General features: G+C 52.6%; 7 protein-coding genes across 7 annotated transcripts; 3 read left to right on the forward strand and 4 right to left on the reverse strand.

Annotated features, from left to right (window-relative positions):
- Window positions 1-475: 475 nt before the first annotated feature.
- BO80DRAFT_362943 (uncharacterized protein) lies at window positions 476-1,093 on the forward strand (the record flags this gene model as incomplete). Its single annotated transcript, XM_025716077.1, has 1 exon — window positions 476-1,093. A coding segment is annotated over one exon (618 nt), but the record flags the coding sequence as incomplete, so codon positions are not given.
- BO80DRAFT_427808 (putative cytokinesis EF-hand protein Cdc4) lies at window positions 1,083-2,407 on the reverse strand. Its single transcript, XM_025720108.1, has 4 exons — window positions 1,766-2,407; window positions 1,563-1,703; window positions 1,421-1,513; window positions 1,083-1,372 (listed from the first exon to the last, which is right to left on the reverse strand). The coding sequence occupies exons 1-4, from the start codon at window positions 1,950-1,952 to the stop codon at window positions 1,344-1,346; spliced, it is 450 nt and encodes a 149-aa protein (XP_025572292.1). The 5' UTR covers window positions 1,953-2,407; the 3' UTR covers window positions 1,083-1,343.
- A 370-nt stretch (window positions 2,408-2,777) lies between these two features.
- Window positions 2,778-6,210, reverse strand: BO80DRAFT_180007 (putative C2H2 finger domain protein). Its single transcript, XM_025714011.1, has 2 exons — window positions 5,760-6,210; window positions 2,778-5,703 (listed from the first exon to the last, which is right to left on the reverse strand). Exons 1-2 carry the CDS (start codon window positions 5,998-6,000, stop codon window positions 2,870-2,872), a joined length of 3,075 nt encoding a protein of 1,024 aa, XP_025572293.1. The 5' UTR covers window positions 6,001-6,210; the 3' UTR covers window positions 2,778-2,869.
- Window positions 6,211-8,194: 1,984 nt separating this feature from the next.
- On the forward strand, window positions 8,195-8,593 carry BO80DRAFT_388638 (uncharacterized protein; the record flags this gene model as incomplete). The annotated part of the gene is made up of 2 exons (XM_025717090.1): window positions 8,195-8,292; window positions 8,343-8,593. Coding segments are annotated over 2 exons (243 nt in total), but the record flags the coding sequence as incomplete, so codon positions are not given.
- A 1,428-nt stretch (window positions 8,594-10,021) lies between these two features.
- Window positions 10,022-14,120, reverse strand: BO80DRAFT_427811 (nuclear import receptor MTR10). Its single transcript, XM_025720110.1, has 8 exons — window positions 13,759-14,120; window positions 13,568-13,660; window positions 13,236-13,508; window positions 13,035-13,125; window positions 11,677-12,957; window positions 11,199-11,624; window positions 10,604-11,134; window positions 10,022-10,547 (listed from the first exon to the last, which is right to left on the reverse strand). The coding sequence occupies exons 1-8, from the start codon at window positions 13,888-13,890 to the stop codon at window positions 10,459-10,461; spliced, it is 2,916 nt and encodes a 971-aa protein (XP_025572295.1). The 5' UTR covers window positions 13,891-14,120; the 3' UTR covers window positions 10,022-10,458.
- Window positions 14,031-15,074, forward strand: BO80DRAFT_427812 (small nuclear ribonucleoprotein E). The gene is made up of 3 exons (XM_025720111.1): window positions 14,031-14,482; window positions 14,537-14,627; window positions 14,698-15,074. Exons 1-3 carry the CDS (start codon window positions 14,339-14,341, stop codon window positions 14,748-14,750), a joined length of 288 nt encoding a protein of 95 aa, XP_025572296.1. The 5' UTR covers window positions 14,031-14,338; the 3' UTR covers window positions 14,751-15,074.
- BO80DRAFT_427813 (5-formyltetrahydrofolate cyclo-ligase) lies at window positions 14,736-15,919 on the reverse strand. Its single transcript, XM_025720112.1, has 3 exons — window positions 15,702-15,919; window positions 15,141-15,644; window positions 14,736-15,073 (listed from the first exon to the last, which is right to left on the reverse strand). The coding sequence occupies exons 1-3, from the start codon at window positions 15,793-15,795 to the stop codon at window positions 14,952-14,954; spliced, it is 720 nt and encodes a 239-aa protein (XP_025572297.1). The 5' UTR covers window positions 15,796-15,919; the 3' UTR covers window positions 14,736-14,951.
- Window positions 15,920-15,934: the final 15 nt, after the last annotated feature.

Genomic DNA, 15,934 nt, shown 5'->3' on the forward strand with positions numbered 1-15,934 from the left:
TCATCTACCTACTACTATTCTACTAAAACCTAAAAGAATTCTGCAGTACATTGACTCAATGTTCTCTTCTTCATTTTGTTAGTCACCAATTGATGAGCGAGGAGGCACAGGATATATATAACCACCGTAACCGATGAACACAACAACTATTATGTCTCAACATAAACTAGACAAATACAGAATAGAACACACCATCAAGGCCAAAAACAAAAAAAGCTCCTATAAATTTACAATTTACAACATATCGTTCAAAAGTGGACATTGTGACGCCACCAAACCCAACCCAAACCCAAACCCAAGCAACGACGCAGGAACCTAAGGTTATCGATAAGCCCGCAAAACCTCCCATCACCACATCACCACCACCAGCCTCCATCTCCTCCACCACCAGGACCACCACTACACTACCTACAATACACGACAACCACCTCAACCAAGACATCCACAACCATAATCACAACCACAACAACACTATCCCTCATACCCAACCACAACAATGGCAACACCACCACCCCAACACCTCCCCGTCCAAACCCACCACTGCCGTTTCTGCAACCACCTCCTCCTAGCAACAACGCGCTCAATCCCCTCCCTCCCGCGCCGCAAAGAACCCTCAAAAGACAATGCGTTGATTCTTCCCCTCCCGCTCGATACCACTACCTCTACCTCCACCTCCACCTCCACTGCCCCAACCACAACCACAACCGACGATACCTCTTCCTCCTCCGCGACACAAAAACACTACACGATTCTCCTCTCAACTACTATTCCGGATCGAAAACCAACATTGATTCGCAGAGAAGATGGGTTCGAGAAGAGGCTTTTCTTGCGGTGTGGACGGTGTCGGGTGGTCGTGGGGTATTTTTTGGATCCGGTCCATTTTCCGGAATTGAGGGGGGAGAAGAATAAGCGGGGGAGGGAGGAGGATGGGGATGGGGATGGGGATGGGGTTGTTGAGGGGGAAGATGAGAAGGCGAGGGTGGTTTATTTGTTGCCTGGGGCGTTGATGGAGACGGGGGTAATGATGGAGGAGACGGATGAGAAGGTACGGGGGTTGGATCGGGAGTGGGTTGGGTGGTTGGAGGGGAATTGATTGGTTTGTTTGTTAGTTGATATATGGGTTTACTTGGGCTGCGAAGAAAGCGCGCGTGTACACTTTATCTCGTTACACCATGTGCCATGACCGTGTACCATTTATGTTTAACCGAGGCTGAATCGAGCAGTAACCCATATACAATGCACTATAACTAAACTATGCTCAAGCAAACAACTCCGGGACGGGGGTAGGAGGATCGCGTCATAACAGAAATCATCAGGAACGTCAGGAGGGTATCGTGTGTCGTTTAGTTGGCCAGAATGGTGCGGACGAGGTCTATCGCGATTAGCTAGGGCGAAACAGGCAATGGACATGGAAACCTACCGGTGTAGTTGATCTCGCCAGAGCTGGTATCAACGGCCTTGAGAAGCTCGTCAACCTCCTCATCCGACATCTTCTCTCCCAGATTCGTCAAGACTATAGGATCATCAGTATCACCCCAGCTGGCTCCATCGCGATCACATACTGTAACGAAGTTGTCCCACTCCGATAAACCCGGTCAAATCCTTGTCGAACACCTGGAAGCCGCGGCAGTATTCGTCGGGCTCTCCGGGGTCACGAAAGCCTCCGGGGCGGTTGAGGACCTTCAAAAAGGACTCGAAGTCAACTGCGCATCGAAATTCATGTTAGATATGCCTCAGTCTACATGAACCTGATCCAAAAACATACAATCTCCACCGATACTCTTCTCAAGGTCCGCGATCTCCGCCAAAGTGGGATTCTGACCACATGCCCGCAGGAGATCGCCCAGCGACTCGATCGCGACCTTTCCGGTACCGCGCTTATCGAAGAGCGAGAACGCTTCCTTGTAGTTGGTCGAGGCCTGGTCGTGGTGATATTCAGGTGAGCGAGACATCTTGAAAATGGGCAGAGGTACAGAAATTCAAGTCGAGAGAGGAGAATGAAGAGAAGATGAGAATGACACGAGGACGGGAATGGAGGGCCGATGACGAACAAGCAGCGAGTACTAGTGAACCATGGAAACGAGGGATTGGACGGCAGACGAGAGGGGTCGGGATTCAATGGACCCAACCGCACACGGTACCCCCGAGGATGACAACAATCAACAAACAGGGATGCCACGCAGGATGTCTAGATCCTGAAGCCATTCGGACAATTCCTCACCCGCCACCACGGGGATAATGATGCATATAATTGACAGCAAGGGAATGAGAGGCGGCCACGTACCATGATTGTTGGCTTTGATGGGGATGGTAATTTCACGACTAGAATGTGGCGGCGGTCTGCGAGGGATGGCGACAGGGGCAGTGAATGGTGATCTAAACAACCTGGAACGGCAATGGCAGGTTGGAATGAAGGAGGAAGGGGGGGAAGAGGGAACTGGGAAAGGAGGCGAGGCGGCGGCGGGATGGAGGAGAGAGTCCGGCTCGACTGTTTGGCCGGTTGTTGTTGTGGTAACCGGACACCTCAGGCACCCTCTTGCCCGCCCCTATTCTAAATATTACTACTCCGTAGTGGTGGTGGTAGACACCCTGCTGTACGTCGGTCCATTGAACAAGAACAAATACTGGTAACCTAGCAATATACAACCAGAACAACGCTATCCATCCCATTGGTATCCAAGTCATAACACATGCGCAAATATTCAAACAGCCAACTGCCTTAAGCAGGAAAGTACAGTAGACAAGACAGCCGCTGTCCGCATACTCCTAAGCTTGTCACAATTGACGCACCTCACATGTACAAAAGAAACGAAAGTCCGCCCAGACGCTATATACACAGACATGAAACAAGAATGTACTGGTGAAATGTTCAAGCTGCTCCCCCATTCAGCTTGTCTATACAGCTGCTGAGCAGGTTGCCCGCCTCAGTCAGTAATTCCCAGCGAGTGTTAGTGAACCCGTCACGGAGAATCAACAACAAGCCCATACAGCGGTTGCGTCCTCTCATCGACTCCAAGTCGCTGGGCTCACGAACACCGCCTACCCGTCGAAGAAACTCCTGCATGTCGCGCTGCTGCTCAGCAGGGGTGGCCAGCTTGACAGGAGTAGCGATAGGCCCTTCCAATGCATATCCATAGCACCAGACCACAAGTGCCGCAACGTACAACACCCACGGCCGGTTGAGGAGGTAGTCGTCCCGGCCGGAATACAGTTCGCCATCTTCATTCAAAGCCCGTTTCTCATCCAAAAGGCACTCAGACAAGAACTTCAAGGCATAGAATGTGGCATCGCGGGCGGTCGCCTTCGTGGCCCATCGATCCACCATTTTTTCGCGCGCAGCTTTGTAGTCTCTCGGGGTTATGGACCGTCCCATGAGCCGACCGGCACCAGCAAAGATCTGACAATCAACGATATCAACGTGAGAAGCCATGTGTGCTAATCCATGCAGCACGTCGCGCGACTCGAAGACGTTGTCGTCATCGAGAGGATGCCGGGGACGGTATCCACTTGGGAACGGCCCGGATCCTGACTGGCCCAGCGCTTCATCAAAGTCTCGTCGCCAATTATCAAAAGCTCGCAACAGCGCTGACCGCCATTTGTCCCGGCCCCCCAGCGCCGGCGGGCCGCCTAGTGAGCTCACCTGGAGGTCTCGTTGGTTCATATGCCAGCTGACGCTTAGCAATCCAGCCATGAGGATCGTCCGGCCAAAGGCATTCGTCCGGACCCGCTGGCCGTTAAGAGTTTTCTTGAGCCCATCTAGAAACATGACGGGCTTGACGCCGTTGGCATGCAGGCTCGATTGCACGCGAGCCACCTCTGAGGCGCTGGTTGCAGACCACAGCGCTTCATCACAAGGCAAAGGCAACCGAAGCTCGTGCGCGACCATCTTAGCCGAGTGCCCGAACATTGTGGCGTGGGTGGAGTCCAACACAAAAGCCGCAAAGGCCACTCGCCTCGTAGCCTCGGCCTTGATCCAGTGAGTCCATGACTCCTCAGCCGCAAAATCTGGCGCCATTGTCGATCCAGAGGCCGACCGGGCCTGCCGGTCTTCCCGCAAGCTTGCAGGCGACTCTAACGCGGAGCGACCAATCAATGAGCTACCGCGTCGCATCAGCGTGAGTGTAGTGTCATGATGGATATGCGCCCGCTCGTGCAGCGCACGCGTAGAGAACATCTTTTCATATACCTCTAGCAGCAGCAACGCTTGGAAAATCCAGAGCTTGGCTGGCGGACGAAAGTCCCCGTCCATAAAAAGCTCTGTCCGTAGATGCCATGCAATGAAGTTTGCCAGCTCAGATGCCGCCTCCGTCACCTCCGGTCCGTGAATTTTATCCAAAGTCGATGCACCAATGGCCATCACGGCGAGCAAAAGGAGATTGGGAGCTTTATCAGCCACAAATGTCGGACGATGCAGGATGGGTAGCTGGGAGTGGAAGTGATACCAATACGAACCGATGTACGTCTGCATCATGCGTAGACTGAGAACATGGTCATCGTCGTCAATATCACCCTCCATAAGAGCATCCTTCCGCTTGGCTGCTACCGAATAGAAGGCCTCATTGAACCTAGAACTCATGAGCGCTAGGAGTTCTTGTCTCTTCTCCTCGGACATGATGGCCCGAGGTGATCCAGGATCCAGGATACTAGTCACGCTCATGGGGTGATGCGGAATGACACCGCTTAAGAAGCTGCCATATGCAGGATCACTTATGAAAAATTGATTCTGCAATTGGACGGCATCCAAGTAGTTTGGAACCACATTGGTAGCTGCAGGGTATCCCGTCGATGGTGAACCAGTGACGGGATCGTTGAACAGCCAGGCGGTGAAATCGTCTGCCATTGCGAACGGGGACCGGTTGTGGGCTTCCCCGCCGAAGACCGGATAAACGCAGGAGGCCAGCGAGTCGAAACCGCCGTCTCCCACTGTCGGCCCGGAAGTCATCATTCCAGACATAGAATCGAGTGCCACTGGGTCCAGAGATGTCGATGTTGAAGAAGTCGCCGGCGCCATCGAAATATCTGTGTATCCTCCTATAGGCATCTGCAAGCCCGGGTAGGAAGCGGAATGACCCAGCGATGATCCATGAATATCATGTGAGATGGAACTAATTTCGGTCAAGGAGTGGCGCGATCGAGCGTCTTGGCCCAGATCTCTGGCTTTGGGCGAAGGCTTGCCAGAAGAATGACGATTGAGCACAGCATGAGACGCAGCTTGTATGTCGGGTGGACTAAACGTTGTCGTGCTCGAATGTCCGGGTGGGGAGCTGAGAGTATGGTTGCTCGAACTGTTCGACCGCGAAAATGTAGGATCTGAGAGCTCAACGCTATGATGTGAGACCAAGGTCTGGTAGCTAAACGCCTGGCCCATTTCAACGGATCCCGGAGGTGATGGTATAGGAACGTGCTGGCTTGGAGCACTGATTTCCATCCGACCTTCTATTGACGCCTGAGTGGACGGGTATTTAGGGGATGAGAGAGGAATAAGAGGCGAGGCCTGGCTGCCGTTCATCTGAGGCATGGTTTGTGTTAGCTGTGGCTTTCGTAGGTTGCCGTTACTTGCTGCTGCCTGAGCGAAGTGATCACGCTTCTGCAATTGCGATCCCTGGGTAGTATGACGTTCTCTATGCCGTACGCATAGGTCTTGTCGCACAAAGGATCGGTAACAATCTGGGAAATCGCATCGGTAGATTTGCTTGGGGGTGTCTGGAGAAAAAAGACTTAGTACTGGCTTGGAAAGCCCGGGAAGGACCAATGCGTACGGTTTAGTTGATGGCGGTACAAATGCTCCGCTCGCGAGTAACTCTTGCCGCATCCATCAAATGTACATTCGAACTTGCGGTCTGTTTGAACCTTTCGGGTCCTTTTTCTCTTGCGTGGGGGTCCATTCAGTGCCGCATGGATCGCATCATTTTCTACCATCATATCCACCTCCGAATTCGAGTTATGACTACCTTTGGGCCCCGAGGCCAGCGGGGTCATTGCAGCCAGAGCCAAGGTCATCTTGCCGAGAAAAACCGAATGCTTTGTGTGTGATACAATCGTTTTGCGCCCCTTTCTTTGACACCTCGTGTGGGTCTAAGCCTTAGCCAACACCCCGAAGATCACCCGCAAAGATCTTGCTTGTGTCAGAAACGCTCATCAGATCGGAAATCACAGATGGGTTTCATCAGCAAAGGGAAGTCGGTCCCGAGAGCTCAGGAGGAGGAGCAAATCTCGGTAGATACTGGCATGAGGCGGAAGAAGAATCAGTCGAATGTTGTCTCGGCGAAGGTGGAAAACCGCCGTCTGGGCCGGGTCAGACGCACGGGGAACCCCGTGGGGAAAACTCGGCGGGCGGGAAGGTGTGATTCCGGGAGTGTTGGGGAGCTGCTGAACAGTCTCTCAAAGGCCCGAAATGTGATTCCGGTGAAAAACGGCGAGTTATGGGACTCTCGGGATTGGATCGTGTAGGTGAAGGAGACAGCAGCTCGGAGGAGAACGGTCGTATGATTGCTGGCGATGGGGGGGAAATTGGAGGCGGAAGAGGGGAAAAAGCCGAGTGAGCAAGGGTCCCCGACAGACCCCCGACTGCCAGACTGCCACACGAGGGTGCACAATGGAGGAGGATGACACCGAGAGGCAATTTATGACGAGATCCAGACCCAAGGAAGGAAGAAGGAGAGAAGAGGCGCAAGAGGAAAAGCCGGGGAAGACAAGAGCACCGCAGGGAGCGGCGGGCGGTCCCTTAATATTCTGCTGGTGGTTCGGAGGTGGGGCAACCGCCGCCTGGACTGGAGGAGAGCTTTCGCTGGATCTGGAGAGCCCGATGTACTACTACCAGCCCGGGTCAGTATTACTGCACCTTACGCAAAGTCGTACAGTACCTCTATTCTCCTCCTTTCATTCATTTAGTCGGCCTCTCTTCCCGCCTCCACTCCTCCTCCATCCTTTCCCTCCTCCTCGGAAGGTCACCCAATCCGGTGAAAATTTCGCCACAAATTCCACCACAGCCCCCCCGGTGGTCCTGGATTTGGGACGAAAAAGAAACGCGAGGACGAAAATACGACTTCCCCGGAAGAAGCAATGCAAAGTATAACCCGGCCCTTGGTAATCTTTGCTGGGAAGAGAATGGTCGGGAAGAGGGGAGACGGGCGGGACAGCGAGGAACGTGCGATGGTCCATCATTGGTTTCCATGGATTAAGGTACAGGATTTGTTGTCATTGGTTCTGCACCGAACAACCACAGAAGCCAGCTAGAACCAGAACTGACCACGGTCAGCCTGTCCCCATCCTGGGCGCTCCGTGCCACTTCTGACCCATTGACCGGCCCTTTTCCGACCTAGATCCATCCGTCATACATTCCTCATGCCCGGCTGCTGCTCCCCAGACCCAATAAATGGATCCCTGCTCCTAATCACATTGCAGGTGACATCGCTGCGGAGGACCCTACGGACTACATAGTGCCTGACGCTAGCGGTCCCAAGGGAAAAACTTTCGATCAGCCAGGACTGATGCTGGCGGAAAAAAGAAATTAGAATACCAAAAAAAGCTTACTGCTCGGTTCACCAGCCAATGCAGCCCAAGCCAAAACGGTGCAGGAGAATATGCACTGCGGCAGCAGCGGTTAGTCCCTGGATGATGGATGGCGCGCTGCGCTTCACACTGGCTGGCTATGATCGTTGCAGAGACAATCGGGCGATCCTTCGTGCTCCAGATTTTGATTCGTAAGGGATTGGCACAGACTGATCACCACGGTTCATGTGTCACTGTCCACTTAGCAGTGCGGAGAAAAAAAAGATGTGCAGACCATGAGTGGGCTCGATCGAGCTGTGGATTGACACTTCGGGCGTCATCAGCCCATAGACATACATACAACCTTGCAGTGCGACTGTCAATCAGGGCCAGCGTTACGCACGAGTTCTTACTCATTTTATCGAACTTTGCGCATTAGACCCAATATGGACTCGATTGACCGAATTTTCTTTCTAGTTTCCTTTTCTTTGCCCTCTTTTCAGCCCAACCATTGTCGTTTCGCCTCCAGTACTGGGTCCAAAAGGTAGCCTAGTGGCAGTGTTTTTTTTGCCAACCACAAGTTCTCCATTTATGAATGAGGCAGCTTGTTGAGTCTATTCCGCTTAGGGTACATCATTAACGCATCATGCGCCGCCTGCAGAAAAAGTAAAAAAAATCGATCCTCGAACGGCCGCATCCCGAGTCCCGCCAGGCGAGTCTCCTGACGTTCGGGGGATGGCGTGCTCCGTGGCTCCCCCGGACCAGGACCGCGGAGAAGGATCGTTGGTTCAGGAACGCAAAGTTAAGATACCGATATGATAAGGACATTGACTGATTCGAATTTATGACAGATCCCGTACACCGTATCAGTCCCCTACGGATTCCGCCAGCGCGGAAGTCTCCGATGCGGTACCAGCGCACCGGTACTCAGGCAATCACACTGCCACAGCCACACTTGCCACAAGTAGCAGCCGTACTAGAATCACATTTGAATAACGATCATCAGAGTGCATTCCGGCCCGTATAGCTACGGAGATCGGGCGACAACAATCTGCGTGAAATACTTCTAGGCGGTTCGGTTGCAATTGGCTACTATTTCTTGACCCAAGAATATTCATTAGTCGTTCATGCCAAGGGATCTACCTTGCTCGAAACCCGAGTTCGCCTGGACTAACGCTCACTATAGGTACGAATTATAGTAGCGATACCGGTGATGGTGGTGCGGGACAACACCTCATCCTCCCGAAGAAGCAAGTATCACGAAAGACCTGAGATGAAGAAAAAGCAACCATCCCCAACAAAAACAACAATTCTCATCCGAACATCGGATCTAGATCCGTCTAGCTCGACCCTGGACCATTCCAATGTGTCATGAGTGGAAGTCTTATGCGAAGGTGGTTATTCCATGAAACACTAGCTGAGCCCAGCCACTCAAAGCTATAATTTCCTTACGAGCTCAGCCCCAGGGAAATTAACGGACCTGCCGTCCAGTGACCCAGCGATTGAGTAATGGAATATTCTTCTCTGGATTGGATCAATAAAAATCTCTCGCCATTGCCGCGAATGCTGCCTTGATTTCCTCTCACACCATGTACGCCTACCGCCTAGCCGGGTTGCCTGTCTGCCCTACCAAGCTCTCATACCAATGAGCTTTCGCCCCAGCAAGGCAATTCTTCTCCTGCTTAACAGCTCACAAGATGATGATATTCGCTGCATCCCCGGACGCAAGTCCCGCAATCCCGATAAGTCATGCACCTAATATACATATCCCTCCAACACGACCAGGTAAACAGAGCTAAACCTAATTATTCTCTAGCACCTGACCACAGCAAATTGCCTTCATGCCAACGCCCACTTCTGTCTTCTTGTCTATGCCCTACACGCTACAAAGTAAGCGAACGATACGTATGCGACACAAACGAGGCTACAGACAATACCATGCCAAGCCAGACCAAATCCACCTCCAGTGCTAAATACGCACTCCACTTGATCCAACGAACTCCGTCCGCCCTCTGCCTAGACTCACGAACCGAACACCTCCCTCCTACCAAACAGCAACCCCACCTCACGAACTGAGCCCACAGATGGGCCAGACTCCAATATTTCTTGGTTGGCTGGCTGGTATGCTGACCGGGAGAATCCTTTTCTAAGAATTGACATTGGCTGATCGGGTAAATGTCTGAAACCAACCGGTGGGCGATCGTCTTGGGTCTTATTGTCTGCCTAGTACGTATGCAGTAAGTTCGTGGGAGGGGGGGCAACTCTTCCGCTTGGTGGGGAAGGTAGGCCTTTCTTGGTATCCCGGGGTCAGAGTTTTACATTACGTCTCATATGACAATGTCAATGAGGAGGGGGCAGGGAGGTGAGATGCCGTTGGTTCCGGTCAGAGGGAAGGGATCTAAGAACTGAAGGTAAGTTTGCTGACATGCTACGGGTTCCCTAAATTGGGTTAGATGGATGGGACTGAGAAAATTCGTCTATGTGGATCGATCCCCGGGAATCTGTCTAGTTTGCTACACTATAAAAGTACTTCCGATTTACAAAGCGGGTCATGGGTAAGTAGATGGATGGTAATGAGTAGAAAAAAGGTGCAAGCGCGCTTGATCCCCCCGTTCGCTTGCGGGCCCCAGTGGTCATGGCGGGTTTAACCTCCACAAGACTGGCTTCGGGTTCTAAAACAGCCGCATCAAATCGTATACGGGTGATGCTGGGAGACGGGGAGGGGGTGAAGGAAGGCAGGTAGGCAGGGAGGGAAAAGTGATACATGATTGGGCAAATTTTAACTCGATTTTCGACGCGTGCGAACGCTTGATGGTCTCCGGCCAGGTCGCATGACGTGCGCTAAATCTTCCAAGGACTATCCCGCCTTCAAGGGCTGAGCGTCATTGGCGGGTGTTGGGGATCGCTCGCTTGGCTGAGCGGTTCCTGACTTGCTCAGTCCTGGCCTCCCCTCCTTCCCTAGACAATCTATCCGCTAAACCGGAACCGGGTCGCCTCCAGCCGGCCCAAACCTTCTCTAGGTGCCACGTTTCGTCGCCGGTATGAGTTGGTGAAGTCTATATCTGCTTGTTAGCCAATCCGAAGCGTGCTCGAAGTGCCAGATCCACCATACCTTGAAGAAGGGCCCGAATCTTCCGCGTCTCACCCGAGTGAACTCTCTCGAAGATGCCATTCAGTAGTCTCTCCGCCTCACCCTGCTTCATCGTGCCAGCGGGGAGCATCTGAAGCGTAGCCTGTAGCCAAGCCCCCGCGTCTTCAGGCATGAGTTCGAACAGGGACATCAACACGCTTGATGCGTCGGGGAAACACTCTCCTGGGAACGTGAACATCATGCCAGACAGGATTGCTTGCGTGAGTAATTGCCCTTCCGATGCAATCAGCTGCTTTACGGCCTGGCGAATCTCAGGAGGGTTCATGTAGGAATTTCCATCCGCCGTGGTGAATTCAGACACCGTCGGCTTGTCGAAAGCAAAGCTTAAAAGATCATGGTAATAATGGAGTGTGGCCATAAGAGGGTCAATCTGCTGGAGGCTGAGAGCAGTGCGTGCTGCGGTGAGGATCGGCGCAGAGAGATCGGACGTAACACACTCTTTAGGGTAGTACCGAACGGCATCCGAGGAAAGACGGAAGAAGTCCTCAATCACTAGTGGTACATGATTAGCTTGAGGCATGCGAAGCGACTGATGTCAGACTAGGGAAGCACGTACCATCCGGCACATTTTCTGGCGGCGTCAGATTCAAGATGCGCAGGAAGGCGACCGCTTGTTGCTCGTAAAACTGGTAAACAGCATGACTAGTAGAGGGATCGACAAACTCGACACCCTCTGAGAACTCACGCACGACAGCATCGGTGGCCCACAAGAAGCATCCTTCTCGTGATGCCTGAAATCCGCTTGCAAGGCTCTGCGCTAGTGTGGGTAGGAGCGGAGTCATAGCTGTGCGATAGGAGATGATCATGTTCCTCCAGCAACGGCATACGCGTTCTAGAATCGGCGTGGACGAGGTAAAGTTCATCGCGATGGTTGTCATGATTGGTAAGATCTCGCCGCAATACTTCACTGCGGGGTTTTCCTCTTGAGGTGAGACGTAGGGGTTCACGACCAAGACGAATATCGTAATCAACTGAAGGTGATCTACGATGCAATTAGTACGCAGTATGTCTTGAGAATTTTGCAGGATACCTACCAGCAACAGCTCGTTGGCCCTCTTCATCCTTAGCGTTGTTCGCTAGGTTCATGATGCGTGCCATGATGGGGTCACAGAACAACTTCATCGTTTCATAGATCTTCTCGAGTGGCTGCACTGCTACCACGGCCGCCACACCCTCCGTTACCTCTTCCTGACTAGCCGGTTTCAACTTATCAAGAACTGACTCGTAGAAGGAGTGTAGCTGAGCAATGTGACCACCGAGCAACTTCTGGCAGTCCGTGCCCAAGAACTTGAAGGCCAAGGCTGCGGCCTGAACTACTTCTGGGGAGCTATGCTGGAAGCCTGAGATCACATAGTTCAGTTGCGCTTCCAAAGTCTCGGGGTGCTGCGCGGTCCATTCCGTATAGCGCGCGAGGGCCATAATAGCCTGGAACCGCACCTTCTCCTGGTTGGGGATCTGCACAATCAAGGGAATGACCTGTGTGAGAACGGCATTTTCCTCAGGATCAACCATGCGGCCCATAGCCCTCAAGCTGAAGAGCGGCGCTTCAAGTTCTTGCCAGTTAGGAACGTGCTCATCGCTGGACTGGGAGGCGTACTTGGAGACCCATTGCTGGATCAGCTGATACGATTTATTCAAGCACTCGTTGACTCCAATGACAGCACAGCAATCCTTCAGCACGTCTCCCATGGCATGGCGGAAGTGGCGGAACTTTTCTTCCTGTTCCCGATCGCCGCCGAAAAGGTCAGTCTCACCATCCTCCGGCTGCGGATATTCCAGGTGTTTGACCATAATATCCACCAGACTAGAGAAGATGTCGCTGAAAACGACCCGAGAATCCGCATATCTCTCCAATGTCACGTACTGTTTCAACTCGTACCAGAAGACAAAAGTGAGAGAGATGGCGTCACGCTCCCAGTCTCGAGCGCAACATTCTAGGACTGCTTCAACCAGCCCACGAAATTCCGACGGTAGGCGTGCTATCAAGACCACCCAGGCCTCGCCAGCTTCCGCAAAAAGCCTCGTAACACCCTTGAATGCATCTGTGTCTTCCGCCTCGGCAAACTCGGCAATCTTGGGGCGGAGGGACATTATTCGCGGGTACAAGGCCTGAATGATGGGCAGCGACTCATCGACTTCCCGGGTGTCTCTATACAAAGTGCACATGCTGTCTACCGCGGACTCAAACGATCTGTCGTCATCCAAAGCCTTCAGAATCACGTCCATCAGAGGGGAGTCAACGATCTTCGACGCCGGAATTTCGCGCATCCATGATGTGACACAGTCCAGGAGACGCGGGTTAGTGGATGCAGTGGCTAGAACAGACAGAGTTTGGTTCAGTATATCGGAAGTGCATCGAACAAGGGCCGAGTAAGTAATTGGGGACACATACGGGATGACTGAGCGTATTGAATCAGGAGATGCATGACCTGTTCGGCGTTATCTTCCAAGAGTTCTTTCGTCCTGGCTATAAGATCGTCTTCCTAAGTAACGCCAGCAGATTAGAGTCTAAATTGTCGTGGGAAAACATGCCGTCGCCGATCGCGTAGGAACGGATCGTGAATAATTGGGATGCTGACGCTGCCGAACATACACTGAGATTGATTTTGCGACCTTCCGTCACTTCTTCAGGGAGAATCTTGAGGAACTCCAACACGCAATCACCCGCGCTGCTTCCTAGTGCCGATCCAACTGTGGGCAAGACATCTTTCCACTCCAGCATCTGAATGGCAAGACTCGCCAGGCAAACGCAGAGCTGAGTCTGAATCGGTCGGGGACCTGCAGCGAAAGCCACAAGCAGGTTCAGAACGGAGTCTCGGAGAGCCAGTATTGAGTCCGCGGGCAACTGGTCCAGGTCGAAGATAATCTTGGACGGTCAGTATGGGATGCCAGAATCGCCTCATGTAGGCCAAGGGTCCGCTTCACCTTTCCTTTCAATGTGGTCGCTGCGAACAACTTGGCTTCGACAGGGACATCGGGGGACTGTAGCATTTCATGGGTAATAGTCCATGCTTCGACCTAGAGAGGAAAGTCGAACCATTGTTAGCATGCATTATCATGGGCGGCGTGGAGCAATCGGCTTGGGGAGAAGAATGAGGGGTAGGGATGGGACGGACTGATTTCTGGAACTTTTCAAGGAACTCGTGAGCGTGCGTCTTCTCCGTGCGTGAGACGTTTCCTTGCATGGTAGCGACTGCCGCGAGGACAGGGCCAAAGGCCTGCTCTGCGGCCCCCTCCTTGCTGGCCATCTTGGACGCGGAGTGGGATGTTTTGGGTGATTTGTAGTTGGGAATGGGAGAAGAGGGGTTCAGCCAGGCCGGAAGGCTCAACACCTATGCAGTGCGATCATGAACACTCATTAAACAAACATTAAAGAATAGGGTTAATCGAGGAATTCCAGCGCCAGAACTTAAGCACACTGACGGAGAGGGAGATGGGGCAAAGTGACTGGTAGTGGAGGTGGGATGTGGTGACGATCGACCCAAAGGGAAAAGTTGGTGAGCCGCAATAGTCCCCCGAGGCGGCACGAGGAAGCTTCACCACCTTCCCGATCTTTCTCGACCTCTTCCCAGCATCTTCCGCCCAGCACCACCACGCGTCTATTTCCCGCCAACTGAGCGTGAGGCCCGTCTTCTTCCTGCGGTCCCTGCTTTCGCCCCTCGAATCCCTACCTATTCCTCACATTCAGTTATCACTATGACCGGTCGTGGAGGCGGTGGAGCCGCTCGCAAGACGTTGCTTGCGCCGATTCATTTCATCTTCAAGCTCCTCCAGCAACGGTCTACAGTTTCCATCTGGCTATATGAGCAGCTCGCATTTCGCATAGAAGGAAAAATCAGGGTGACTATTGCCATTTGTGTGCCCATGTTATGCCTGGCTAACCGACTCGCGTAGGGGTTCGATGAATTCATGAACCTTGTCATTGACGATGCAGTCGAGGTTCGCATGGCGACCAAGTCTGAGGAGGAGAAGCGGAGACCTTTAGGTACGAAAAAAATGCGTTCTGTCCATTCCCCTTAATGCTACCGTGCTAATTGGACCCTTCAACAATTTAGGCCAGATACTGCTTAAGGGCGACAACGTCTCTCTGATTCAATCCGTGCAGTGAGTTAAACGGGGCGTTTAAGGGATTTCGAAAGACAGGAAAAGGGAAAAATCTTTTATCGCCGACTTCGTGCCGTGATACGACATTGTTTGCATTTCTTAATCACTTTTTACGGGTTGTCGCTGGAGTACACTTATTTGCATATGTTTGTCGCAATAGATGAAAACATGGACATGAAAGGGCTCGCTTTCTCTGAATATCCGATCAGTATTGGCGGACGAGGCACCGGTCATCGCCGACCATGAGGACGTCTACTGGCCAGTCATGATCCGCGACGGGGATCTCCTCGGTGGGAGCAAGCATCTGCTCTTTGAGAGACAGCGCGACTGTGCGAGGGTCAGTCAGGGGATATTCGATGGCAGCTATCTTTTAGCCGAGACGGTTGTTACGTACCAAGTAAGGGCAGCTTTGATGCCGTTGCTGTGCTCTCGGAACCTTTGGAGTACCTTGTCAGGAAATGATCATAATACCCTTTCCCGTGGCCTAATCTTCTGAATCCTTCATCGAACGCCATTCCCGGCATAACAATCAAATCTAACCCGTACGGCCCTTGCGTAGCATCTTCCGGCTGGGGTGACACTCCTTTTCCTCCGAAGCAGTTCCTCTTGTTCACCACACTAGCTTTCGAGAGCGATGGGATTCCCCATTTGTCAGGCTCAAGCGACCTAAACTCCTCCATCGACTCCAGGAGCATCATGTCCATGACTGAGGTCTTGGACTGCGAGGATAGCTCGAGACTATGGATAAAAGGCACAAAGACTTCCTTGCCATTGGCCAAAGCGTCCTGCACTATAGCCGTCGTAGAGAGTTCGCCCGCAGGCATGGATAGGTAGACGCCAATTCTTTTCGCATCCCGATATTGCTGGAGTGACAAGAGTCTATTCGTGGCGATTCTGGCTGTAAGAGGTCAGCACGTGCGGCGACCATGGGCAGAAGTGAATGACGATGTCTGACATTGGTTGGCGATGGAGTCCGCGGGGAGCTGTTGGAGAACATCCCGCATCCTCCGACGGAGGTCTCTCTTCGCAACTTGCAGCCCAGTCATCATAGTTGCTGGCAAGATGTAAGCACGGTGATTTGAATAAAATAACGCCTGGAGGAAATTGAGAGTGAGTACGGAGTACAAGCAGGAGGAGCGGCGTGGCTTGGCGGGCAAACGAGCCTGTTTCCCTGCTGGCGGATGATTG

This window comes from Aspergillus ibericus (genome assembly GCF_003184845.1).
Source record: "Aspergillus ibericus CBS 121593 unplaced genomic scaffold BO80scaffold_40, whole genome shotgun sequence".
Taxonomy (NCBI): Eukaryota; Fungi; Ascomycota; class Eurotiomycetes; order Eurotiales; family Aspergillaceae; genus Aspergillus; species Aspergillus ibericus.